The sequence below is a fragment of the Gorilla gorilla genome, chromosome 7 (assembly GCF_029281585.2).
Source record: "Gorilla gorilla gorilla isolate KB3781 chromosome 7, NHGRI_mGorGor1-v2.1_pri, whole genome shotgun sequence".
NCBI classification, from domain to species: Eukaryota; Metazoa; Chordata; class Mammalia; order Primates; family Hominidae; genus Gorilla; species Gorilla gorilla.
Window position 1 is genome coordinate 11845447 of NC_073231.2, and position 27885 is coordinate 11873331.

General features: G+C 39.5%; 2 protein-coding genes across 3 annotated transcripts; one reads left to right on the forward strand and one right to left on the reverse strand.

Moving 5' to 3' along the window:
• Positions 1-144: 144 nt before the first annotated feature.
• Positions 145-27885, reverse strand: ZNF705D (zinc finger protein 705D). 2 transcript variants are annotated; one of them, XM_055349800.2, is made up of 7 exons: positions 27580-27885; positions 11213-11257; positions 7454-7536; positions 5637-5763; positions 4767-4862; positions 4149-4231; positions 145-3087 (listed from the first exon to the last, which is right to left on the reverse strand). In XM_055349800.2, the coding sequence occupies exons 3-7, from the start codon at positions 7463-7465 to the stop codon at positions 2503-2505; spliced, it is 903 nt and encodes a 300-aa protein (XP_055205775.2). In that variant the 5' UTR covers positions 7466-7536; positions 11213-11257; positions 27580-27885; the 3' UTR covers positions 145-2502. The 2 variants fall into 2 exon arrangements, with proteins under 2 accessions (XP_055205775.2, XP_063565093.1); XM_063709023.1 differs by lacking the exons at positions 11213-11257; positions 27580-27885 and having other exon boundaries at positions 2481-3087; positions 7454-7545.
• Positions 17610-21995, forward strand: LOC115935600 (beta-defensin 108B-like). The gene is made up of 2 exons (XM_055349374.2): positions 17610-17697; positions 21832-21995. The coding sequence occupies exons 1-2, from the start codon at positions 17610-17612 to the stop codon at positions 21993-21995; spliced, it is 252 nt and encodes an 83-aa protein (XP_055205349.2).

A 27885-nucleotide genomic window follows, 5' to 3' on the forward strand; every position in this document is an offset into this window, starting at 1 on the left:
TTCAGTACTTTTCTTTTGGAAGATGAAATGGAAATTGAGTACGATATCTTTTGCTTTAATTAAAGAAGATGGAAATAAAGAAGCAAATTCAAAAATCAGTATACAAAAGTCGATGGATTCCCTCTATGTGGAGGGAAGACGAGCTTGAATAAGAGAAGCATTCTGTGTTACGCTTTAATAATAGCTGGAGATCTGCCACCATGCATTTGTCAAATCCCATAGAATTTCACAGCACAAATAGTACATCTTAATGTGGCTCAGGAGTAGATATAATGTCTGCCACAGTTTGTGGGTAAATTACATATTTAATTAAATAGATTAAACAATAAATAATGATATGAGCTCTGCCTGGACATAGTCCTTGCCTCTCCAACCAGTTTGCCAAGGGCTTGAATTTCTTGCTCATTATCCTCACACTTGACATCAACCCTGGCTGCAGAGTAAAATCAATCACTTGTGGAGATTTTTTAATATGATGATGTGTCAATTTCAACCATGGATAAGGCCATTTAGCCTTAGTAAGGCCGATCGTATTAAGATTGTGCCTGTTTGGCAAAACTTCAAGTCATCCCACTTGATATTCAGGAAACATTTTCTCTTGAGTTTTAGGTTCATTGGTGAGGCTCCTTCATGGACAATACATTTTCCAATTCTGAGGACAAGGCAGAGGAAGGCCCCTCTGTGAGAACTTTCATTTTGCTTTGGGAAAAGTACATTGAGTCAAATATAGGAAAGGCTTGCAAGGTGGCTGACAGGTTCGGCTGTTTTATCATGCTGGTGTTTTATCTTCTGGACTGCAGTAAAAGGAGCATAGCTGTGTCTGTCTCTGTGTAATAACTCAGGACTCACCTGAATAAAATGTGGGGTGTCATGAGATGAACTGCTACTTCCAGTTAGAGAGGCTCTAGGGACAAAATTTCAAGAGCCTTCTGAGGGATAGAAGAGAAGAGCTGCCTTATTCTCTGATCCCAGGTAACTGCTCAGAGACAGAGGCAAGAGCTGGGGACACCCAAATGGATATACTAGGGGTCTTTGATACAGCCTCCATTCCCCTGCTAAATCTATGCAATGACACACTTCAGAAATCTAGCAAGTGGGGCTGAAGATCCCTGGTGTGTCAACTCGAGGGTTGGATGGAAACAAGTGGTTTTGGTGGATGTTGAAGTAAAAGGAGGTGAGCTGTGAGGAAAGAGCTGTTGAAGACTGGGGAGACTCAGAAGTTGGGGTAGAATCTCGACCAAGAATCTCACCCAAGGAGTGCAGATGCAAATCAATTTGTTAGGGCTGCATAAATGAAACAAGGGTTTCGCCAACATACTAAGTTTTTTCAACAACAGATTGTATTCTTTCAATATTTGTAAGTATTGATCTTTTGGAAAAGTTTAATGAGATTTCTTATATAATTCTGCATTCAATTTATTCCTTGGTCACTTAGCTATTATGCATTTACATGCCACATTTTTATGAATAGATATTTTCTCAAATTTCTGAATTATTTTGCTAAAGTATGTGTTAAGAGTTTTTTGTAGAGGTCCACCTTCTTGACTCACTTTTCTGATGAGAAATCTATCAGGTTTCTCCACAGTGATTTTCAAGTTTGATAGCGCCTCAATGTGAGAAACTTAATGTCAACTAAGAAATGAATTACCACTAAAGAAATTTCTCCTTTCAAGATGCTAACCATGTTTTGTCCAGTGTGAAATCTCACATGTGCCACAAGTGTTGCTCTATGAAGAAAGGATTTCTCATGATTTTTCATTGCATAACTTCTCCAGTAAGAAGTGTTTGGTATTCCAAGAGAATTCAATGTCCTTGGAAAGACTTTCTCTTCTTATTTAGCTTATGAAGGTTTTCCTCTCTTATTTTCCATTTTAGCAGCATTTTATCACTGTGTTTTCTTGTGAACATCAAGGCTGGTGCTTGGCTGAATGTTTATTCACAGAAAATACAAATAAAGGGTTCATCCAAGTAAAGTTTTCTCATGTTATTTGACAATAAATTGCAAATAAAAACATTTTCACACTGAATGCAGAGTCAGAGATTCTCTACCTGAAAGTCCCACATGTTTTAAGTTAAAGCTGTTGCTGAAGACTTTTAGTTGATTATGTTGACAGTTTCAGCTCTCTCATGTCATTTATGCTCAGATCACTAACAAGTCTTTGGTACATACATGTCATACAATTTCTCTTCCATATGAATTTATTGATGTGGACTGAAGAATAAAGGTAACTGAAGTATCTTCCACGTTGATTACAGTATTTCTTCAAAATGTGAGTCCTTTCGCATGTTTAGATGCTACAACTACAGCTGAAGTCTCTTCCACGTTCCTTACCTTCGTCATTCCTAACACCGTGTCATTTAAAGTCAATATGTTCTGAAGAAGTTTATAATTTTCTCTCCAGGGTGAATTTTCTGATGCTATTTAAGATTAGTACATTGACTGAAGGCTTTCCCACATAAATGGCATTCATATGGCTTTTCTCCAGTGCGTGTTCTCTCATGTCATCTAAGGTCAGAAGACAGACTGAAGGCCTTCCCACATAGAAGACAAGCATGTGGTTTCTCTCCAGTGTGAATTATTTTGTTTCCTCTAAAGCCAGAGCTTTGACTAAAGGCTTTCCCACTTTTATCACATTCATAACACTTTTTTCCAAGGTGAGTTCTCTCATGTCTTCGAAGGTTAAAGGATTGAATAAAGGCTTTCCCACATTGATGACACTTATATGGTCTCTCTCCCGTGTGAGTTTTCTCATGTCTTCTAAGGTGAGAACACTGAGTGAAGGCTTTTCCACATAGATGACATGCATATGGCCTCTCTCCAGTGTGAGTCATCTTGTGACGTCTAAGGTGAAAGCAATTAGTATAGGCCTTTTCACATAGATTACATTGATATGATTTACCTTTAGTATGAATTTGTTTACGTGGTTTAGGGGACAAAAGATTACTAAGTGATTTTCCACACTCTTTGCTGACATAGGGTTTCTTTCCACTGTGAGTTAACAAACACTGAGTTATTGTGGAACAGTGAGCGCAATCTTCTCCCGAATCATTACATTCAAAAGGATCCTCCAGAATGAGAGAGTTCTCCTTTGGGACAAAGATTAAAAGCTCTTAAAGGTTTACCCACATATATCTATACATTCATTTCACTACCTTTGAATCCTAGACCAACCATTCAGTGGTAGACCCCAGTTGAAAGCTTTCCAATGTTTCTTGTGTGAAAGGAAATTAAATTTTGGGACCCCAAACTCATTTAACCACAGGGAAAAATCAAGCTGGGAACTGGGTCACACAAACCTGCCTCCCCCTTCCGGTTCCTAAATAATATGGCTACAAGATGAAAAGCTACACGCCTCCCCCATATTTTGCCCACGAGGAAATTCCTCATGAGCTGTTAAAATTACACCATGGCAATGCAAACTGATAACTTGTCTTTACAGGTGCAGTCATCCCCAGTTCACCAGACACAAATGCAAATCTGATTGTTTCCCTGCCCAATTTTGCCTATGTTGTCTTATGTAAAAATGCAGCTTTCCTGCATTATTCCTCTGCCTCATTTGTTTATGTCATGTTATGTAAAAAAAAATCCAGATTCACTAAGCCAGAAAAATGCATGAATGACTATTTTTTCTACCCACCTTTTACATGAAAATTGTATACTTCTCAATATCCCACCCTTTCCCCTTTAAATTTGGAGCCTTCAAAATCATCTTTGGAGAAAGGCATACACCTTTCCCCTGGATGCATGTCCTTAACTTTGGCAAATAAATCTCCTAAAATGATTGAGACTTGTCTTGTCATTTTTCTCAATTGACATTTGCATACACATTATCTCCTGCAGACACAGATATGTTCTCTTCTGTAAGATCTCAACTGCAGAGTTATTGCATAATTGTGATGATATCAATATCTTTCAATGTCTGGGCATGAGCAATGTATATGCACTTGCTCTATTTTAGAGATCTCATGTTATGGTTTAGAACACAGGTCAATGTATTCACTAAATTCAAAGTCTCCAGTTTTTTTCTTTGCTTAGAAAGCACTTAATGCCAGCCTAATTACACTCAGGTGATTGTGCTTCATTACTAACTTAACCCATTACCATGTCTTTAACTTAGATGACTGGTGTACACAGCTATAAAACTTACCATTGTCATACTGGTGGATACATCTTTTCTGATGATAGGATGCATGGATATCGTGTGTTTTTTCTTAAGGGCACTTTCCCTGTCTGAAATAATTGAAAAATAAATTGTTACATTGGTATTATGGTAATAAAATTGTTTGAAAAGCCCCAAGACCCATTTACTTTTTTCAAAAATTGACACTTAGATGTGGCAAGTGTGTCAAATGAAGAAACTACTTGAATAGAAGAAATAGATTGTACAGTGTCAGAAATTAGAAAAGATTTTTAAAATTAAAATGTGAAAAGAGTTAAAATGGTGATGAGATATCAGGCAAGTAAATAGAGGGATAGTCTTCACAGGGATATCAGGGAAAGAGTCAGCATATGAAAGTTTAACCCCAGCCAAGTACATGAATTATCCTTTTCCCAAAAGTAAAAGAAAAGAAAAAAAAGAGGACACAAGAGTAGCATCTGACACATGAACAAAATGATAATAACATCTAAGGAATTCTGCTCCAGTAGCCTAACCTACATTTTAGAAATTATCCCTCATTTAATAAAACCACTAATTAATATTCAACTAATATTATTCATTGACAAAGCACCTCCTCCTATTAGAGCACAGGACCCTGTTGCTTACCTGGATTCTGGTCTTGAAGAAATTCTCTTCCTTCCTGCCACAGCTCTTTTCCTTGCTCCAGCTGCAAAATTATATAGGATTTGCTTATCTGGTACCCTGCTAGTGGAAAGAATACATGTGTTTTGAGTTCACTGTCAATAAATGTGCATTATCACCAAGTGTAAGGCAGGCTATCAAGGAAGAATAAAAACAGTGAAGGTCAGCTCAGGCCACAAGACCTAGAACACAGAAAACTCCCCAGGATTTTTCTGACCCAACATGAGACTAGAAAATAAATCCAAACCAAAGGGCCATCAGGAAAAGGAAATTCAAAACAGTCAGGACCTATGAATGATGAGTCCATGCCTAAGTTCCAAGACACAATGCATAATACACAATCTTTTCAGAAAGAGAGTAATTAAATCTCTGCACAGTGTGTTTATTATTATTCTCACGCAGAACAAAAAAAAAACATTCGATTTACAAAAATAATTGGTGTTCTATATGGAAAAGATATTGCTATTGTTTTCACTAACTGGTCTCAGCTTAAGCATAGACTAAAGCAGAAGAGTTATTTAGAAAATATTTAATTTAATACATTGAAGATATTCATTATGTTCCCAGGTCTGTTATGAGTATTACAGACTGAGTACCAAAGAAACCATGAAATCCTTGTCAAGATTACATTCTAACTGAGTGACAAACTAAATAAAATAAAATAAAAAGAAAGATATTTATTTCAGATAGATTTAGAGAGTTCAAACTTTTTTCAGATGAGATCTGTGAATCAGAGAAGAGATTAGAGTGAGATATGGGGAAGCTGTTCTAACACTTATTGAATGAATGAGCGAATGTGTGTCTACATATGTACGTGAACATTGAGGGACTCACCGAGGGACACCAGGTGACTGATATTTTCCAGCATCACATCTCTGTACAGCTTTCTCTTTGATGTGTCCATCATGGCCCACTCTTCCTGGGTGAAGTCAATAGCTACATCTTCAAAAGTCACTTTCTCCTAAAACATCACAGACATTTTAGTTTAGACAGAGAAATCCCTTTCAATGTCCGGAGGAGGAAGGCTGAGATGACATAGCTAGGAGCTGGGTATGCAGAATACTCAGTGTTTTTGGTTCCAGCCAGTTCATTCTCAGTACTAAGCTGGTATCTGCCTTTCAGATTCACTTACAGAGATATACCCACTCTGAATCCATTAAACTTTACTATGAAGAAATATCGCATGAGGTGTAGCATAATATAACCCAGATATTTTTCAGTAATCTGTTAATCACCTCTACATAACTGATTATAAAATTTTCACTTGAACATTCATAAATAAAATGAAATTTACCATGAATTTCAAGTAAATTACAGATTTATCACAAGGGAAATAACCATGATTTACTACTTTTTAAACATGACTGTGATGAAATAAATTATTTCTCTAGATGAACCACAGGTTTCTCACCAATCAAATGGTTAGACCTATGATGTATTTTGAATAATCTAATGAACTAATAGAAAACATGTTTCCTATCTAGCAAATATTTATTAAATATAAGTCATTGGTCCCTTATTCATTGAAAAGTTAGAAAGTAATGAACCAGACTCCAGCATTCTTCAGAACTGAACAAGCTTTTTGCAGAATATAGGATTCAATTCATACATATAGTCTCTCTAATGTTATATAATTCAGGTGTTCATGACAAGGCTTAAAGACAGCCTAGCAGCACAAGACAAGACCGCTGAGGCTGCTATACTGAGGAAATCTTAGTCCGATGATTCCTGTGATATGAAGCCTCCTGTTCTCAACTTTCTCTCAGCAATCCAAACATCAGTTATCATTGTTTCTCTTTTAAATTTACCTTCTCACTTCACTTGTTCAAAGATTAAAAAAGCCTCTTCATTGTTTTTTTTTAACCAGCCCCTATAAAGCATTTCCACAGAGCCCTAAATTGTACTCTATCTACTATATTCCTTCTTCTGAGTGTGCAACCATAACTAAATAATTATATTTCTTATATGTTACTTTCACTTACCAGAAGGCAAAAAGGTTAATTACCAAAAGGTAAAATGAATGGGGATAAGAATAGTAATGACTTCTTTAGTTGTCCTTTCACAAAGTTTTTAAAAGCTCAAATATATTTTATCAAACTCTTCTTTTCCCTCAACACTGCACAGCTCTTGCCCAAGTCCTATCACACTGGATTTATTGAACTCAGCTGCTAGAACATCAGACTCATTGTTGGGCTGTGATGTTCTGCTCTTCACTCATCTCTATCGCCTGCATTCATCACAATCCTAAGTCTATTTCAGCCAACAGTACAGTTAATGGGTCAATTATTTCCCTATGAGATTATAGGATGGATAGAAGAAAAAGAAATATATGAATGAAACCTCTCATATCTTTTTTTGTAAATAGTCTTAATAAGGGCTGGAATAAAGTAGTGTAATATTAGAAATTATATTGATAATTTAGAAGTCTTTGACACACGATACCCAACCTAGAGTCCTGAGAAAACTTAATTGGAGGCCAGATACCTGAAAGCCTCCTGACTGCATTTGGAACACCCAGGCTGGGTGGATTTTACATCATAAAAACAAACAAAAAAAGAATAAAACTGAAACACCCATGCAAATTGGAGAAAACTGCCCATTTGCCAGCAATATGGGTATAATTTCAGTAGAAAGAGGCATCCCCTACTCACTAGTGAATGCATTGTCAGGAACTCAGTTTCTCTCTGTCTTCCTCTGGATTTCCACTTGCAGACACTTTAGGCACTAAGAAAAGCTGAGGTTGGAGAAAGAACATGTGAGACACCAGTCTTGTGCACAATTTCCAGATCAACCTGTGATGAAAAGCCAGACTTTCATTGAAGTGTGACACCAGCTGCACCACAGCCTAACCAACAGACACAAACACGCAGAGGCCTCTCCTCTTTTCCTGTGGTCAAAATTAGGAAGCCTATGACTGTGGTTGCTAACCAAGAAGGAACACAGATATCTTGTGAATGAGAACTTCAAAAGCACGGAGTTTTGTATGTTAATTGGCACAAGTCCAGATATTCAATTCCCTCACTGATTTTAAAACACAGGGATCCCTGACTCCATCCACATGTGGAATATGATTTCCACCTATAGATAAACACTGGGATTTCTCAGATTTTATTATCCCAGCTTTATGCCCTAGCAATGTTTCTCCAACACCCACCACAGCCTTCTGAAGCCTTACTCCACTTTTATTTTCACTCAACTCTGACTTTTGTATTTCCCCTTGGAACGTGGAAATAATCAAGTAAGAATCTGTTGTAGGGTCGACTGCAGTGGCTCACGCCTGTAATCCCAGCACTTTGGGAGGCCAAGGCAGGTGGATCACCTAAGGTCAAGGGTTCGAGACTAGCCTGGCCAACATGGTGAAACCCCGTGTTTACTAAAAATACAAAAATTAACTGGGTATGGTGGTGCTTGCCTGTAATCCCAGCTACTCAGGAAGCTGAAGCAGGAGAATCTCTTGAACCCGGGAGGCAGAGATTACAGTGAGCCGAGATCCCACCACTGCACTCCAGCGAGGGCAACAGAGTGAGACTCTGTCTCAAAAAAAAAAAATCTGTTTTAGGATGGGGATAATCAATTGAGGGATTTATTTCACTTAGAGGGTCAACACTCCCATCCTGCTAATCTAGCCCTTAAAATCTCCTGCATCAGAAATTAGCAGGAGTACCCAGAGTCATGGTGTTTCTGTCCTGTGTATACAGTCACAATCCTCTAGGATGCTCAGAAAATACAAAATGACGTAGGGGTGGGAGAAATTTAGCAGCTCAACCTGATGTTTTACTAACGTGGTATCTAAAATTCTTGCAATCATGGTTTATATTAGTCTTTGTTAGTTGCAATATCTCTGATTATCATGATACATATTTGCTGAGAAATACCGATGTCCATGTATATATTCGTACATAGATACGTAGGTATATAGGTGCATGTGTTTATATGAATGTATGTGTTTGAGACAGGGGGAAACATGCATGTATTATTTCCTTGCTAAAAATATAAAAATAATTAAATATATTTTATGTGCAAGTGATAATTATGTGTCATAAACAAAAAATTTACTGACCTATTTGTACATGAAGTCCATGAAAAATAAAAAGGGTAACTTTGTATTAATTGTGACATTGTGCCTACAGATGTACATATATTTCCTTATTTAACCCTCATAATAACCCTGCTGATTATAATTTATTTACCAATTTAATAAATGATCAACAGGGTTTGAATAATATGACAAAATTACAAAATTAGAAAATGGCCCAGCAATACTTTTAATTATATTCTGCCTGTCACTGCCTCTTCTTGCTTTTTGACAAAATTACTCCCCTAACCAAGGTTCTCTATGATTCTGGGGACTCCAGCATTTAGAACCCAGTTCCCAAACATCATTGTGACTATTTTTACTGCCACATTTAATGCACATTTACAGACTTCAACAAGCACTTTTCAATATCAACTTTTTTCTTATTCCTTGGACTATTTTCTACATCTGTTCATCAAGACTCCAGTAACATATGACTCCATCTTCCTGTGCCTTCCATGAATGTACCTGACAGTACATGTATTATGTAGTCTATAATTCAAGCAGAACAGATATTCCTTCAAAAAAAATAAGATATTAGAGAATGCCGACAAAGCTTCAGTGAAACCAGCTGTAACCCTTAATATTATTACCATGTAAACTCTTCCTTGAATATCAAAATAAGATTTGGGCTTTAGAGAATATTTGTGTGTAATTATAACTCAAACATGAACGAAAAGTCATTTAACTGGTCATATACAGACTGTGCCAGGGACAGAAAAGGACAAATATTATAAGAAAGTTAAAGCATATTTATTTCATAAAGGACTCTGGTGTGGAATCTATAAAAACTATTTCAAGATGTAGAGATTCAATATATTTTAAACACACACATACACAAGCAATCTTTAGGAGAAACTTTTAAAAACTTATGTTATGGGTCTAAAATTTTCATTAATTCATGGGAAAAAATGTATTGACAAACTTTTCACTGAGCAGGAATAACAACTTATGTATTTGGTGACTTCAAGATGAGAGCCTGCACAGCTTAGTATCTCCCTCCAGATGTCTCTCTCTCTCTTTTTTTTTTTTTGGTAGAGTTTCACTCTTGTTGCCTAGGCTGGAGTGCTGTGGCGCGATCTCGGCTCACCGCAACCTCCACCTCCTGGGTTCAAGCAATTCTCCAGCCTCAGCCTCCTGAGTAGCTGGGATGACAGGCGTGCGCCATCGTGCTCGGCTAATTTTGTATTTTTAGTCGAGACGGGGTTTCGCCATTTTGGTAGGGCTGGTCTGGAACTCCTGACCTCAGGTGATCCGCCAGCCTCCGCCTCTCAAAGTGTTGGGATTACAGGCGTGAGCCACCGTGCCCGGCCCAGATCTCTTAAAAAGTCATGAGGAATGAGCCATTCTGCATCCTCAATATTACCTTAATATTTTAAAGGCACCAGTAAAAATTAAAAGGCCGACTTGTGACTTCTTAGCCCCTTCACGGCTATTTAGACACACCTTAGTGAAGTATTAGGAATGCAGTATTAGGTCTCAAGTTCCTGGACAACAAAACCATGTTCTCCAACAGATCTTCAGTAAAAATAGCTGATGTCTATATTGTTTTGCCTGTCCTTTCCCTTCCTTTTAATTCAGAACTGCAGTCTCGAAAAGTGCTATTATTTAGTAGATTCTCTCACTTCTCAACACCAGTGCTATACAATGTTGAATGACATCTCAGGTGCTAGGGAAACAGCAGCTGACATTCTAGCAATGAACAAACAGAAAAGTAAAGATCACCACAGAGTAAAAGGGAATAGATCTTTTTAAAGTATGAAACCAAAACGAATATATATCAGATTACACTATAAATGGAAAATCCTATTATCTTGACGGGATTGCAAGTCAGATTACACTATAAATGGAAAATCCTATTATCTTGACAGGATTGCAAGCCTCTCATGGCTTCCAACATCCAATATATTCAAAGCAGCTCAGGAATGGTGAAAGTGGAATGGAATTTAAAATTATTCTAAGGTTTTATGTGTGAAAGCACCATGCCCTGAAACAAAATATTTATTTTTAAAGTGCATAATGAACACTGCATACAAAGTTTGTGTAACAGGAGAGAGGAAATATCTCACATTTTAAAAAAAGGAATATGCAACATATTTACATACAATAAAATAAAATTAAATTAAAATACAGCAATGGAAGACAGAATCTAACATCTGAAAATCAAGGGAGAAATCTATTTTAAATAAACTTGGCACAATTTTTAAAGTAAGTTGTGAAAAATAATAATACCTGAATATAGTACATAAAAGTACCAATACAATAAAGCTAAAACAATATCGATGGAAAAATTATTTGCTGTGCATTATTTTAAAAAAGTAATCTAAGTACTTACCTCAATAAGGTAAATGAATGAAATTTAAAAATTGCTTGAGAAAATCTGTGAAAGGAAATGAATATAGAGAAGCAGAATATAATTTAACTATAAACCACACAAATAGAATTTAAAAATAAGTGGTAGCCAACATGCCCAACATGATTTTCTGTGATGAAAAAAATTCTCTATATCTGCATTGTCCATTTAATTATAATTAATTTACAGTTTATAGTCACATGTGCCTAGTAGTTACTGTATTGGCCAATGCAGATCTAGAATCTTGGAGGAGGCAGTTAAAATAATGAGATATGGTCAAAACAAAAATGGAAAAGGCACACAAATAGTGAACACAGAATATGAGAATGTGAAGTAACAATTCACACAATAAAATGTAATAATGAGATGCTGCCTTGATGGGACAAATGTCTAATGATATACAAGGCTTGTCTTGTTACAGGTAGAAGAGCATGAGCAGGACAGGAGAGGACTCTTCCCCTACTCACTAGAAATGTCAGGTGATGGCCTGTCAATTATCACATTGCCTCTCTAAAAATGATAATTAGGAAGCACCAGAGAGAGGCCATTTCCTGATGGTCTACACCTGTTAACATCAAAAATGTTAATTAAATGCAGACCCCAGGAAGAAGCAACTTCTTGGGCATGCATGTTAAGAGACAAAAATGGCAAAGCATAATCTTCTGGGGGCACACTCCACCGGAAAAGGAAAGAAAGCTTCAGATGGACATGCATATAACTCCCTAAACACACCGTGCATGCTCAATTTCAAAGGGTAAGGAAAGCACTGTGCATGCCGGAAACTCTCCCTAAAGGAAGAATCATGGGAAAGAGGCAAACCCATCGCAGGATCAAGGTTAAAGACTCTTCTCTTTTCTTTCTTGGACCTTCAGGCATCTTCTCGGGTCTCTTCCAAGAGAATTTTCCTCTCCTTCCTGTTCTAAAGCCTTTTTAAATAAACTTCCACTCCTACTCTGAAACTTGCCGCTCAGTCTCTTTTTCCGCTGTATGCCCTTCAGTCGAATTCTTTCTTCTGAGGAGGCAAGGACTGAAGTTGCTTATGGACCCATGCAGCTATGCTGCCAGTAACTGGAATCTCTTCTACTGGTAACAGTATCATTGTAAGGGAATGAGGCCAGTTCACATCTCAGTGCTTGGAGAACTCACCAGAAATAAAAAGTTGGAGGATGCAGTGAACTTATCTACCTTCCAAGGCAAGTCCCGCAAGCAAGCAGCAAAACTCTGTTTCCCCAAGGTCTTAAACTCTTCAGATGCTCCTTCTCTGGGAAAATGCATCCTCTGATTGGCTTCCCCTTATATATAAAAAAAATTAATAAACCTAATCACCACTACATTCCAAGAGACATGCCCTGATTGCACAGACACTGAATCTAATCAAAAACTTCATTCTGGAGACACTCCCTGTTCAATTTGATTGGATTTTTGAGATTACTACTAAAAACCCTCACATAAAGTTGGAAACCAAAGAGTTAAGTCTATTTTGAAGGAAAAATGTGAAGATTAATTCCTTTTTTTTATTCATAAGTACTTTTGAGTGTATTATATGTACTAGAAAGCATTCGCAGTCAAGGGATACAGAAAGAAACCAGACAAACTAGAGTCTTCTGGAGACTCTATATTCTAAAATTCTTTGGAGGTAAACTGGACTTGAAAACAAATGGAAGGTGAATAGATATAAAAAGTTTCAATGTTCATGATGATGTAAAAAAATAAAATATATTGCAGAAATGAAGTCAGGAAGTGTTATAGGGGTCATGTAGTACTTGTAAGACCACTGGTATTGTCTGAAATTCAAGCAGGCTGCAGAAATTTGGGTAACTAAAAGGAAAGCAGATGCTAATAGAAGACAATGAAGAAAGGGCCTCAAAGACATTTCAGAGACCTTGGCTGGTGGCAGCCCCTCCCCTCAAAGGCCTGGAGGCCTAGGAGGGAAGAATCGTTTTGTGGGCTGGGGCCAGTGCAAGCACAGGACAGTGCTCACAGCATTCTAGGTCTCAGCCACTCCAGCTCCAGCCATGGCTAAAAGGGCCCCAGACACAGTTTGGGCCACCACTTTAGAGGGTGTAAGCCATAAACCTTGACAATTTCCATGGGGTATTAAACCTGCAGGTGCACAAAGTACAGGAGTGCACTGCTGATAAAGATATACCTGAGACTGGGCAATTTACAAAAGAAAGAGGTTTAATTGGACTTACAGTTCCACATGGCGGGGGGGAGGCAGAAGGCAAAAGGCATGTCTTACATCACAGCAGGCAAGTGAGAGAATGATAGCTAAGCACAACTGGTTTCCCCCTATCAAACCATCAGAACTCGTGAAACTTATTCACTACCACGAGAACAGCATGGGAGAAACTGCCCCCATGATTCAGTTATCGCCGCTGTGTCCCCCCACAACATGTGGGAATTATGGGAGTACAATTTGAGGTGAGATTTGGGCAGGGACACAGAGCCAAACCATATCAGAAGACTTCGCCTGGATTTCTAAAGATGTATGGAAAAGCCTGTATGTCCAGTAGAAGCTGCTGGGGTGGAGACTTCATGGCAAATGTCTACTACAGCAGTGCACATGGAAAATGTGGGATTGGAGCCCCCACAGAGTCCACACTGGGGCACAGCCTATTGGAGCTCTGAGAAGACAGCCACCATCCTCCAGACCCTAGAATGGTAGATCCACTGACAGCTTGCACCCTGAGCCTGGGAAAGCTGCAGGCACTCAACACTTGCCCTTGACAGCAGCCATGGGGACAGACCCTTGTATCCAAAAGAAAATAAATTGTTCTACCATAAAGAAGTGTGCACTCATATATTTATTATAGCATTATTTGCAATAGCAAAGACATGGAATCAACCTAGATGCCCATCAATGTTACAGTGGATAGAGAAAATACAGTATATGTACACCACGCAATACTAAACAACCATAAAAAAATTATGTCCTTTGCACCAACATGGATGCAGCTGGAGGCCATTATTCTAAAATAATGCAGGAAGAGAAAACAAAATACCATATGTTCTTAGTTATAAGTGAGAACAAAGCATTGGTTACACATGGATGTAAAGATCGGAACAACAGATACTGGGGACTACTAGAGGGGGAAGGGAAGGTGGGGACAAAGGCCTGAAAAACTATCTATTGGGTATTATGTTTTCTATCTGGGTTACAAGATCATCCATACTCCAAGCCTCAGCATCACACAATGTGCCAATGTAAAAACCTGCACATGCATCCAGTGAATCTAAAATAAAAGTTGAATTTTTTTTAAAATGGGCAAAGATCTGGCTAACATGGTGAAACCCAGTCTCCACTAAAAAAAAAAAAAAAAAAAAAAAAAAAAATTACAAGAAATTAGCAGGGCATGGTGGCGGGTGCCTGTAGTCCCAGCTACTTGGGAGACTGAGGCAGGAGAATGGTGTGAACCTGGGAGGTGGGGCTTGTAGTGACCCGAGATCATGCCACAGCACTCCAGCCTGGGTGACAGAGCGAGACTCCATCTCAAAAAAAAAAAAAAAAAAAAAAAAAAGGCAAATATCTGAATAGACATCTCCCAGAAGAACAGATACAAATGGCCATATATGAAAAAATTCTTACCATTTCTAATCATCAGGGGGATGCATATAAAAACCACCATGAAATATCATCTGATACTTCTTAGAATAGCTATTATCAAAAAGATGTATAACAAGTATTAGTGAGGATGTGGAGAAAAGATAACCTTTGTATACTTGTGATGGAAATACAAATTACTATGTCCATTTCAGATAATAGTATGAAGGTTTCTCAAAAATTTTTAAAATAAAACTACCTGCTGATGAGGCTGTGAGATATAAGAACACTTACACTGTTGGTGGGAATGTAAATTAGTTCAACTATTGTGGAAGACAGTATGGTGATTCCTCAAAGACCTACAACCAGAAATACCACTTGACCCAGCAGTCCCATTACTGGGTATATACCCAAAGGAATATAAATCATTCTATTATAAAGATACTTGCACACATATGTTCATTGCAGCACTGTTCACAATAGCAAAGACATGGAATCAACCCAAATGTCCATCAGTGACAGACTGGATAAAGAAAATGTGGTACATATACACCATGGAATACTATACAGCCATAAAAAGGAATGAGATCATGTTCTTTGCAGGAACATGAATGGAGCTGAAAGCCATCATCCTCAGCAAACTAACCTAGGAACAGAAAACCAAACACTGCACATTCTCACTTACAAGTGGGAGCAGAACGGTGAGAACACATGGATATTAGGAGGGGAACAACTCACACTGGGGCCTGTTGGGAGGCAGGTGGAGGGAGAGTAACAAGATAAATGGCTAATACATATATGCAATGGAATATTATTCAGTGTTACATAATAATGAAACCCAGTCATTTGTGACAACATGGATGGACTTGGAGGGCATTACGTTATATGAAATAGGCCAACCTCAGAATGACAACTACTATATGATTTCACTTGTATTTGAAATCTAAAATAGACAAACTCACAAAAGCAGAGAGTAGAATGGTGGCTGCCAGGGGCCGTGGTGCTGGGGAATTGGGTAGATGTGGTTAGAGCACAAAGTTTCAGATATACTGCATAAGTAAGTTCTGGAGGTCTCGTTTACAGCATAGTGCTTACAGTTAAGAATACTGTATTGCATACTTAAAATTTGCTAAAAGGGTAGATTTTGTATTCTTACCAAAATTTCTTACCAAAATAATAATAATAATAATAATAATAATAATAATAATAATAATAATAATAAAGGGGGGGGACTTAGGGAGGTGAAGGATATGTTTATAATCTTGATGGTAGTGATGTGTTCATGGTGTATACTTATCCCCAAGCTCACTGAGATGTACACCTTAAATGTGTACAGCTTTTTAAATGTAATCATAGCTCAACAAAGTCGGTTAAAAAAAACAAGAGGGGGTTGGTTAAAAAATTTAAAAGGAGGGGTAGATATTCCTTGTTTTTCTCTCTTGGCTTTTTTCCTTCCTGCTGCGTGGAATTCAAAAATGATAGGTGGGGATTTAGCAGCCAAACTAGAGCCTCTTCTAAAGTATAGCAGAACAGAGAGCTGGAAGGGGCCTGTGTCCCTATTGAATTTGGCAAGTATCTGTACTAGCCATGGTAGGTGGAACTATAGATTTAAGTGAGGGAGAAATAAACTTCTGCCATGTTTAAGCCACTTTGTTCAGACATTAATTTTATATACATATAGAGAACATATGCTCCTTTATGAGTAGGAAAAATGTTTATGCCATATGGTCCATGATGGGTGTTCAACAATGTAGGATGAGGCTGATTATGATGACAATGGTGACAAATAGCATGAAATAATAAGCAATGAAAAAAAGTTGCCTCATAGTTGTGTATGGTTACTTTATTTAAAGATTCTGCTGTTAATATCATTCAATGTATTTGTATGCTGGTGGGAGTTTTATTAGATGTAGACTAAGAAAGTTTACATTATTTAATGAAAAATACTTGACCAATTTAAAAAAAAATTAAAATATCATGAGATGGAACTAAGCATCTGTATTGCAAAGTAACTCTCCCAGTTGATTTTCTGCATAGTAATGATTGAGAATCCCCTCATCTAGATCCGACAGATCTCGACCTTTATAGGTGCTATCAAGGAAGCCTCTAAGGAAGACAATTTTCCTGACTATATCCATACCTCCCGTTAGTAATAGATCTAGAGATCTAGAACCCAAATCCAGACCTCCTGCTTCCTTGTGTGGTGGTCTTTCGCTGTTGTTTTGTTCCACTAGGTGAAGACGATTTGAGAATAAATAGCCACATGATTCAACTCCCTCCTCAGTTCTGAGGAATATAGCCTTGTCCTAGCAAGCAAGAAGCTCATACAGTAGTGGATGAGGCAAATATACATTCACTAATCTAACATACAAGGCAGTAAGTACTGTAATGTAGACAAAGCACTTTGGAGTTTCAGACCAGGAGCAAGTGGGGTGATTAATTCTTAGCAGGGCTAGTAAAGTCTGGGAAGTGTTCACTAACCAAATGTCTGGTCATTAATGAAACCAACTGGTTTCTCAACACAGTCTAATTTATTGTAACAATATATATGGTTGTTTGTTCATAAACTTTCATCTTTTGCCAAAATGTTTGTAGCTTATGTCCCCATTTAACAAGGTTTTCTGGCCAAAACTGTGCACCCACATCATTCTAATGAACTGGCTGTCCAATTAAAAAAAGGATTCTCAGTCTTCCCATAAAAGCAATTTTGCGTGCATAGAACAACTCTATCTATGAATATCCCTAATGAGGTACAGAAAGACTCTTATTATCCAAACAGAGACATTCTACTGGTGCTAGAGAGCCACAGATGGAAGTTTTCTCTGCCTCCTGGAAATGAAGCCAAACTTTCTTCTTTCTTCAGCCGTGAGGATTGCTGTCCTCCTCTTCACCATTTTCTTCTTTATGAGCCAAGTTCTACCAGGTAACAAAATAAACTTGGTAAGAGTAGAGTGCCTAACACCTTACAGGGATTCAATACTCAAAGAGAAATCACCATCACCTATGACCAGAAAAGGGGGTTTCATAGGAAATCTGGAAGACTCATTGGCTGAGAGGCCTGCAGCCATCTAATTCATTAATTCTCCATAGCAACTCAGTTAAATGAAGTCAATGGTGTTTCAAGTCTTTGAAACCCTCTTATTCCATCTCCAAATTAGGCAAGTTTACTAGCAGTTACTAGACTTCAAAAATTAAAAATCAGGCATTATTCTACTAAATTTTTGTCTCCAAAGCTCCTCTAGTTTCTTTCGGCAAAAGTTAGTTATCCTAAGAACTGGCATAAGAGCTATGCCAAAGCTGTGGTAGGCTCAGACAGAAGGGATTGGTGGAAGAAGTCTCTTTGAAAATATTATTATAATCTAAGAAATCTTTAACCTATTGCTCCCCAATACTGTTGGTCCCTGGGGCTTGACTTTTCCCCTTAAGGCTCCATCTCTATCCCTGGCTTTCCCTCTTCCTTCTCAGCATCTAGTCTTGTAATGTAGAATTTAAACACAGGAACCAGGGATGACCCCACACCAGAGCATAGCCTACTGCATTCAGCATGCGAACATTAATCACAGGTATAAGGCCCCTTTGCCCAGACATGCTTTGGAGAAGTTTGTATAGGACTTCTTGGATTTGCCCAAGGTGGTTACCAGACACCCAAAGTATATTCGAAAATTTTCTGGAACTCCTGAACATGTGTATTCAAGGATGAATAAGCAACTAATTGCCTCTATTTTTGCTGTTTTATAGAGAAAAAAATTAAGGCCCTGGAAACTGAACTGCTTTTCCCAACAGTGGGGTAAATGTCAGAGTCAACGCTTTGTTTTAATATCCTGGCTTTCCCTATACATCCCACCCTAGAGTTCTGTTGTGCTGTTCCTTTGTATGACTTTCTAAAGTCTGAAAAAAGGTGATACCATATCCAATTATATTAACTTGGTAACACACAAAAGCGGGGACTGACAAGATTATTATCCTTGTGGCATTACTGAAGTCCTGTCTCACTAGTACTTGTTAAATAGTCACCCTGGCTAAATACATGGGTTTGATTTTTTTAATCAGTTAAAAATATTTTAAAATATGTGTCTTACATATATAACCCCAGAAAATCAATGCTTTTAATCAAGGTTTAAAAATTCCAAATTTGGATAAACAAATTTTGTGTTGTTTTGTTTTCACTGTCACTCAATCAAAATAGAAGCAACTAATTGGATAGAACAGCACAGGCAGTAGCATTACTCACAGTGAAAAATGGGATGCAACAAGACTGGAGAAGAAAACACAGGATGGTGCTAAAGAATGCAGCCTAATGAAACGTGGCATCTCATCTGGATGTCCTTAGGTAGACATTGAAGCAGAACTGCAAGCTTTTTGTAGAAGGCTAGAGAGGAGAGGAGGACACAGAGAGAGGGCAAGAGTGGAAAATAGAATGAGGCTCAGAATACCAAGCCTTAGTGCTGTCCCTATCATCTGCCTCACTCGATCACTGGGTAATCTTGGGTAAGTTTCTTCCTTTCCATCAGCTTATTTCCTCATCTTTAAGGTAAGTGACTAGACAAGACAGCCTATGTTCATTGTAACTCTAGCTTTTGTTCCTAAAGCAAATGGCTGGAAAAGACTTAGTGTCCACAATATGCAATACACAAGGTTTACAAGCAAAGAACAAATGAAAACAAAAGATTTTTAAAATCCCTAACGTTACTTGAATTCTTACAAATGAACAATGGTACATCATAATTTTAAAAAGCCTTTTGTAATTTCAATTTTTAAAAATAACTTCAACCTTTATTTTAGATTCAGGGAGTGCATGTGCAGATTTGTTACATGGGTATATTGTGTGATATTGAGGTTTGGGGTATGAATAACTCTGTCACGCAGGTAGGGTGTACCCAAAGGGTAGCTTTTCAGACTTTACTCCCTCTCCCTCCCCTCCTGGTAAGACCCATTCTCTCTTGTTCCCATTTTTATGTCCATGTGCACTCATTGCTCGGCTCCCCCTTATAACTGAGAATATGTGGTATTTGTCTTCCTGTTCCTGAGCTAATTTCCTTAGAATAAAGTCCTCCAGCTGCATCCATGTTGCTGAGAAGGACACAATTTTGTTCTTTTTATGGCCGCATAGTATTCCGTGACATATATGTACATTTTCTTTATTCAATCCACTGTTGATGAACACCTAGTTTGATTCCATACCTTTGCTACTGTGAATACCACTGTGATGAACATACAAATTTAGGTCTTTTTACAAGACTGATTTATTTTCCTTTGGATATACACCCAGTAGTGAGATTACTGGGTCAAATGGTAGTTCTGTATTAAGTTTCTTGAAAAGTGGTTTGAAAATATAATGCTCAATAGAATCAGGTATACTAAAATAGTACACATGATTCAAAGACCTGTGAACTGAGAGTAACAACAAATTTCCGCACAAACATATTGCAAGTTAGAAAATAGCTGTATTTTAATCAATTATTCCACAATCATTTACTGAATAGCTATTATAAGCCAAGACTTTAATCAGATTCTGGAATATACATACAGAGGAGAATAAGATATGATTCCTGCCCTCAAGAAATTCATTATCAAGAATTGAGGTCAGATGGGAAAACACCACCCGTAGTAGAATGCAAGAAGTACTACCACAGAGGGATGTTCGAGAGTGATTTATCACATATCACAAGACAGGTCAGTGGTTCATCCTCTACACTATACTAATCTCTTATGACTCTTCCAGCTGCAAAGGGCCAATTTTAGCAGAAGGCCAGTGGGCTTGGGTACTACTATACATAGTAGCTGACTACTTACAGATAAAAGGAAGAGATGGAAAGCTCAGGGATCAAAAAACTCAGATTTCAGCTTGTTTCTACTAAGTGGTCAACATTTAGAATTACCATTGTCTTCAGAAAAGCATGACCTTTATTTCCCAATTTGCATTACAGATATAAATATGATGTTGCCTGTATTTGGTCTTCACATCAATCCACTAACTGCTTTGTGACCATTGAAAAGTTTAATGGAATCTAATACATTTGGATTTCAGTTCAATTAAATAGGCATTTATTGAGTGTTTATTAAAATTGCTGTACTGATTGAAAGCTATTCTAGAATTGGCTTTTGTGTTCCAGAATAGAAAAAAAAAAAGTGCTGGTTTTTATACCTCTCTTATTGCCAAGAAGTTATCATGGAAAAGGTGCTCTGTGTTACATACAAAGACTGCTCAGAATTAAAACACTTTTCAAACTAAATACCTCAGAGTGTGTGGCCTATCCCCAGAGCAGTGATATCTTAGGACATAAATGAAATACTATTCAATGTTTTCAACAAGTATAGTTTTTGAGCCTTTAAGAAGACCTTGAATGTTTCACTCTTAATATATGCAATGGTTTCTAGAAAAAAATTGCAACCTCAAAGACCAGTGCCAGAGACATAAGTAGTGAGTGAAGTCTCAGGGTGTGACAAGTAATGGCACAGATATATTTGTGTATTAAACACACAGGAATATTGTTCCCTTCCACAGGAAAAATATCCTCTCTAACAATTAAAGTATATTATCTTTTAGGTCTATATTTCAGTTCTACTTTTGAAAGATACATCTATTATAATCTATCATATAGAGTGTGTGTGTGAGTGTGTGTCTGTAGGAAAAAAAAATAGATGAGCCAAAAGAGATTTTCTTCTCTTTCACTCCAGGAAAATCCATAGTACAAGACATTATATTTTTTTAAAAGGCTGAAATCTCCCATCAGTGTTAGAAGATAATAAGGAAGAAATAAACTGAAACTTGCATGCTCTAGAACTTGTAAAGGGGAGCGGACTACTCACCTCCAGCCTTTTGTCATGTAGGTGCACCCAATATTCCCAGATTTTTCAAGAACATCAAAAAATCCAAATTTTTGTGTGACAGCAGATTTTTAAGTGTTTAAGAAATCAAATAACACACACACACACACACACACACACACAAATCCACACAAGATTATTTTCAGGCACTGCCCCCTATGTCCATGTAATTCAATATAAAGTAAAGAAAGACTGTTGAATGGTTACAATAACCCTCTTCTGCATGTAGCCAGGGGCAAATTCAAGGGGATCTGTGAACGTCCAAATGGCTCCTGTCAGGACTTTTGCCTCGAAACAGAAATCCATGTTGGGAGATGTTTAAATAGCCGACCCTGCTACCTGCCTCTGGAGCATCAACTAAGAATTGAGAGCACTACACCCAAAAAGGACTGAAGCCTGTTGTTTTCTGGAGGTTTTAGGTTCTCTTTTTTCTCTCTCTCTCTCCCTGTCTCCCTGTCTCTCTTTGCCTCTCTCCATTTTTCTCACAGGGAACTTTATTGGATCCTCAAAAAAGAATAAACCAAAACCAACCAGCACAAAACCTCTTTTAAAAGTTTATATTACTGGCTGGGTGCGGTGACTCATTCCTGTAATCCTAGCACTTTGGGAGGCCAAGGTGGGTGGATCATGAGGTCAGGAGATCAAGACCATTCTGGCCAACTTGGTGAAACCCTGTCTCTTTTAAAAATACAAAAATTTAGCCAGGCATGGTGGTGGTCACCTGTAATCCCAGCTACTCAGGAGGCTGAAGCAGGAGAATCGCTTGAACCCATGAGGTGGAGACTGCAGTGAGCCGAGATCCCGACACTGCATTCCAGCCTGGGTGACAGAGCAAGACAATGTCCCAAAAAAAAAAAAAAAAGAAAGAAAAAAAAGAAAGAAATAAGTTTATATTACATGTTATCACTTGATTACTGTTTGGTTTCCAGTATCCTTCTATCCCATCTAGATGAGCTCTTAGTTGAAAATGACCTACAGCAGGGTGGGGAACTTTCAACCATACCTATTGCTTTTGTCTAGCACTGTAATCCTTCACCTTGCGTGTGGGAAGACCACTCCCCTTTTTTACTGGGAAAATGCACCATCCTATTCCATGCAGCCTTGCGGGGCTCTGTCTCTCCCTGATAAAGGTGCAGCACATGGGAAAATTGCACAATCACGTCAACCAGACTTCACCAGAAATCTAAATTATAAAAAGAGGTGCACTCAGATTAAAGGCAATTTCTTCAGCACCCTTTGCGGAGGCAATTCCCTGGGTCTGTACATGTATGCCTGGCCAAGATTCAGGGAATTCCTTTACTTCCCAGCTTTCACTGGGCATAATCATTCAGCATTTTCTTCCGTCTTTTAAAACACTGCATTGGCTTCCTATGGTTGCTATCACAAATTACAACAAACTTAGTGGCTTAAAGCAACACAAATGCATTATCTGACAGTTCTATAGGCTGCAGGTTTCAGATGGATCTCAGTGGGCCAACATCAAGGTGTCAGCCGGGCTGAGCTTTCTTCTGGAAGCTCTACAGTTTTCTTCCTGCACCTTTATCCCAGCAATGGCAGGTTACTCCTGGGCACCATAGCTTCGTTCATCCATTTTCAAAGCCAGCAACGCAGCGTTGAGTTCTCAAGTTCCATCATTCTGAATTCATCTTCTCCCCACTCTTCCATTTTTTAGGACTCATGATTACGTTGGGCCCACCTGGATAATCTAAAATAATCTCCCTATTTTAAGGTCAGCTGATTAACATCCTTAATTTCACAGGAAACCTCAATTCCCCTTTGCCTTACAAGGTGGCACATTCACAGGACCCAGGAGTTAGAATGTGGATAGCTTTGGCGGGAGACAGAGGGGACATTATTCTGCCTACAACAGCCACTGAGTGCTTTTACCACCTGTCACAATTTTGCTCCATTTAGACACAATTTTAGTGGCTTTGCGTGAAGAGATTCTCATTCATAGAGTTTCTTTTTTGTGTAAAGTAGTGGGGGGCCTCCCTTTGGTCATTGAAAGAGTATAGAATCAAGATATTTAAAAGTATATTAGCTGGATTTTATTTTTCACTATGCCTGATTTGGCCAAGAAAGAATGTTAAGTTATGTCACATGGGCTACTTGAAATCTCAAAAACTTCAAAACATTGGGTTCAAAATCTCAGAGATTGAGAAATATTCCAACCAACTCAACCCTGTGGAAGTGCCAAGTTTTCCTCAGTGCCACTCTTGAAACTACATCACCAACTGACCCTTTAATATATTTTTGCACTATATAACATTTATTTCTTAGAGTAAGTGCTTCCCTAGAAAAGAAGCATTTTGGACACATATATTAAAGACGTCACATAGAATATTATTCTCTCATTGCTAGGAGGTGGCCTTCAAGTTTGCTGACTAGAGGTACCAGGTACTGTGTCCTTCCAAAGAAAGACCAAAACAGCAGGTAGATAATCATACCTTGAAGAGGGCATGAAAGGGGGCACTAGAATTCAGCAGCAAAGTGACGACGAATCTCTGAGGTATGGAAGGAAAGGAAAATGAAGCAGCAGCCCAGCCAGAATCAGCTTAAAGCCAGGACAGGCTCTCCAGTGTGGTGAAAAGGTAAAAAAGAGAGCCCCAGTGGTCCATATTCCCACTGTGGACACTGCAATCCTAGCCAAGGGACAGTCTCTCAGCCCTCGCAGGCCCTGAGATTACTATAGGGAGCTGCCTGGAGTCTATATGATGGTCATTGTTCCAGAGAAGGAGTTGGCACTGGATCGTCTGCACCCACCCCCAGACACAGGCAGCTGTGGCACAGTGCCTATTTGAGAGCCCAGCCCCCAACATACTACATCCTGCCCTGGGACCCAACAGCCCCTGCATCTCCACATCACTGGACCCCCAGTGACATTCCCTCATGTCCATCCAGAGGCCTGCAGAGTCACAATACCAGCTGAACTCACCAGTGTAGCTTGGTCCCCATCACTCTAGCCTACACAGTGTCCTACACTCCAGGGAACTGGCAGTGCCATTCACTAGGGAGGCTGCCCCCAAAACAAAGGGAGCTGAAGCAGAAACTCTTCACAAGTGGAGAGTCACCTTCCCAGGGCCACTGACACTGACAGCAATCCTGACCCCCAGGAGCAGGGCCATTGCACACCTGCTGGCATCCTCAGGGGACCTGGGAACTCGCCTGCCTGGGCACTTTTCCAGGGCCAAAGCACAGGCCCATCCCACCCATTGCTGTCACTACCACTACCCAAGCTCGTTGTCCAGGAGGCTGGGGATCAACCCACACTGCTCTCTGTCATTGGGACCTGTGCACGCCTTCTTGTGACCTGCGTATGAGCCCACCCAGCCTGGTGGTTCCTGTGCACATTGTCTGGGAGCCTGGGGATTAATCCACCATGCCTATCACAATCAAGTACCTGTGTGTCTCCTGAGAGCCTAAGGATAGGACTTCCCAGCCTGCCATCACCGCTGCCACCAGTGCCCACATATTTGCACAAGGTGAAAGCCTGGGGACTACTCTGTCCATCATGTTGCCATGACTGTTGGTGTCTGCACATGCCATCTGGGGTCACAAGAGTTCACCTGCTATGACTACTGCAATTGCTGATGCTACACATGCCTCTCAGGGTCTTGAGGGCATGCCTATCTCCCTAGCTCACCACTCTCACTGCTGGCACTTGAGAAAGCCACCTGACTCACGCCTGTAATCCCAGCACTTTGGAAGGCTGAGGGGGGCAGATCACCTGAGGTCGGGAGTTCAAGACCAGCCTGACCAACATGGAGAAACTCCATCTCTACAAAAAAAAAAAAAAAAATACAAAATTAGCTAGGCATGGAGGTGCATGCCTGTAATCCCAGCTACTCGGGAGGCTGAGGCAAGAGAATTGCTTGAACCTGGGAGACAGAGGTTGCAGTGAGCTGAGATCACGCCATTGCACTCCAGCCTGGGCAACAAGAGCAAAACTCCATCTCAAAAAAAAAAAAGAAAAAAAAAAAGCCACCTGAAGGCCCAAGGATGGCCTGCCTGAAACTTCAACCACTAGTGCCCACGTTCATCACCCACAAGTTCAAAGACCAATGCAACTGATGCCCAAGGACCAAACTGCCTGGCCTGTCTTTCCCCAGCAAAATCTCACCACAGCCTCCATTAACAATGAAGGCTAAGACACTGAGGAGCTCACAGACATCAGTGATGCTGATTATAGCTGAAGAAATCATAGAAGTCTAAACTACTGAACCAACCCAGAACTAAAGGCAAAGTGTCTTACTGATTCAACAGTATAGATACAGCTACAGAAGTCAGTCTTTTACTACCAAAGCCAATCTATAAAATTAGAAGAAGCAACTGTTTTACCAGATATTCAAATATCAATGTAAGGACATAAGAAACACTAAAGAGCAAGGAAACATACCACCTCTGAAGGAAAACCAATAATTCTCCAGCAACAGATTTCAATCAAGCAAATCCATAAAATGAGTGAAAAGGAATTTAACAGCTGAAATTGAATAATTCAATAAATAAAATAAATAATACAATTTGAGAACCTCAACAATAGACTAGATTAAGAAGATGAAAGAATTTCTAAACATAAAGATCGGTCTTCATATGCAGGATTAAATGGATTAAAGACTTAAGTGTGAAACACAAATCTGTAAAAACCCTGAAAGACAACCTAGGCAATATCATTCAGGACATAGGCACGGGCGAAGATTTTATAACAATGACACCGAAAGCAATTGTGACAAAAGCAAAAATTGACAAATGGGATGTAATCAAACTAAAGAGCTTCTGGGCAGCAAAAGAAACTATTAACGGAGCAAAAAGACAACCTGTCTTTTTTTGCAAGCTACGCAAAAAATTTTTTTTGCTAAAAATTTTTGCAAGCTATGCATTCGACAAAGATCCAATATACAGCATCTATAAGGAACTTAAACAAATTTACAAAAAAATAAAACCTTTAAAAAGTAGGCAAAGACATGAACAGACACTTCTCAAAAGAAGACATACATGCTGCCAACAATCATATGAAAAAAAAGCTCAAGGGTCATGAGGGATTATGACAGACAGGAGGCAGAACTAGATGGCAGCTCTGGACAGAGCAGCATGCGGAGGCTTGCATTGTGAATTTTAGCCCCAGATGGACTGCAAGAGCACACCAGCAATCCTGACAGAACCCACAGACCCTCCGAAGGAAGCAGACTGCTCTTGCAGGGCCTGGGAGACACCCCAAATACTTTAAGGCCCCTAACCACGGAAATGGGAAAGGGAGACCCTCGTCTCATGAACACACACCCCCACTGGAGAAGCTGAAAGTCTGTTTGTGGGAGAAGTTCGTGACTTTACCTGGAGCTGAGTCAAGTTAGAGAGCCGAGCTGAGCAACATACAGGAGTAGAGGAAGTAGCACAAAGGCACTGGAAGGCCGCTGGATCCCCAAGTAGCCCATTCCTGCCTGGCACCACAGGCATCCATCAGGAGGGTGGCCAGAGGAGCAGGGGGTAAAACTTCACAGGGAGAAGGACTTCTCTAGCTGAACTTTGTAAAAAATTGAATGGGGCTGGAAGCCTCCTGGCCAGAACTCGGGTGAGGGCGTGAATCCGGCTTGCAGACTTCACAGGCGGGGTAAGAACTGAAGCCCATTTCTTTGTCAGTCGGGAGGCAGAAAGTCTCAGGTAAGTTTTCAAGCCAGATTCGCCTTCGGCCTGGAAACAGACTCTGGGCTATCACAAGGGGCATTGTGGGAGTGAGACCAGCCTTTCAGTGTGCATGGAAGCTAGCTTTCCCCCACTTCCCTGACAACCTGCATGACTCAGCAGAGGCAGCCATAATCCTTCTAGGTACACAACTCCAGTGACCTGGGAATCTCACCTCCATCCCCCACAGCAGCCAAAGCAAGACCCACCCAAGGAGAGTCTGAGCTCAGGCACGCCTAGCCCCACCCCCACCTGATGGTCCTTCCATATCCACCCTGGTAGCAGAAGACAAAGAACATACGCTCTTTGGAGTTCTGAAGCCCTGCCCACCACAGGTCCCTCTCCACAGTGTCCGAAATTGGTGGGTTCTTGGTCTCGCTGAGTTTAAGAATGAAGCCGCAGACCCTCCTGGTGAGTGTTAACAATTCTTAAAGATGGTGTGTCCAGAGTTGCTTATTCCTCCCAGTGGGTTCATGGTCTGGCTGGCCCCAGAAGTGAAGTTGCAGACCTTCGCAGTGAGTGTTACAGCTCTTAAAGGCGGCACGGGCCCAAAGAGTGAGCAGCAGCAAGCTATGTTGCAAAAAGCGAAAGAACAAACTTCCCACAG

Coding starts and splice junctions, on each gene's coding strand:
- ZNF705D (XM_055349800.2), bottom strand. Junction 4,863..5,636: donor CAGTCACCTGGTGTCCCTCG/GTGAGTCCCTCA, acceptor TTCCACTAGCAG/GGTACCAGATAAGCAAATCC. Junction 3,088..4,148: donor TATCCACCAGTATGACAATG/GTAAGTTTTATA, acceptor TTTGTCCCAAAG/GAGAACTCTCTCATTCTGGA.
- LOC115935600 (XM_055349374.2), top strand. CDS start 17,610: ATGAAGCCAAACTTTCTTCTTTCTTCAGCCGTGAGGATTGCTGTCCTC. Junction 17,698..21,831: donor TATGAGCCAAGTTCTACCAG/GTAACAAAATAA, acceptor TTCTGCATGTAG/CCAGGGGCAAATTCAAGGGG.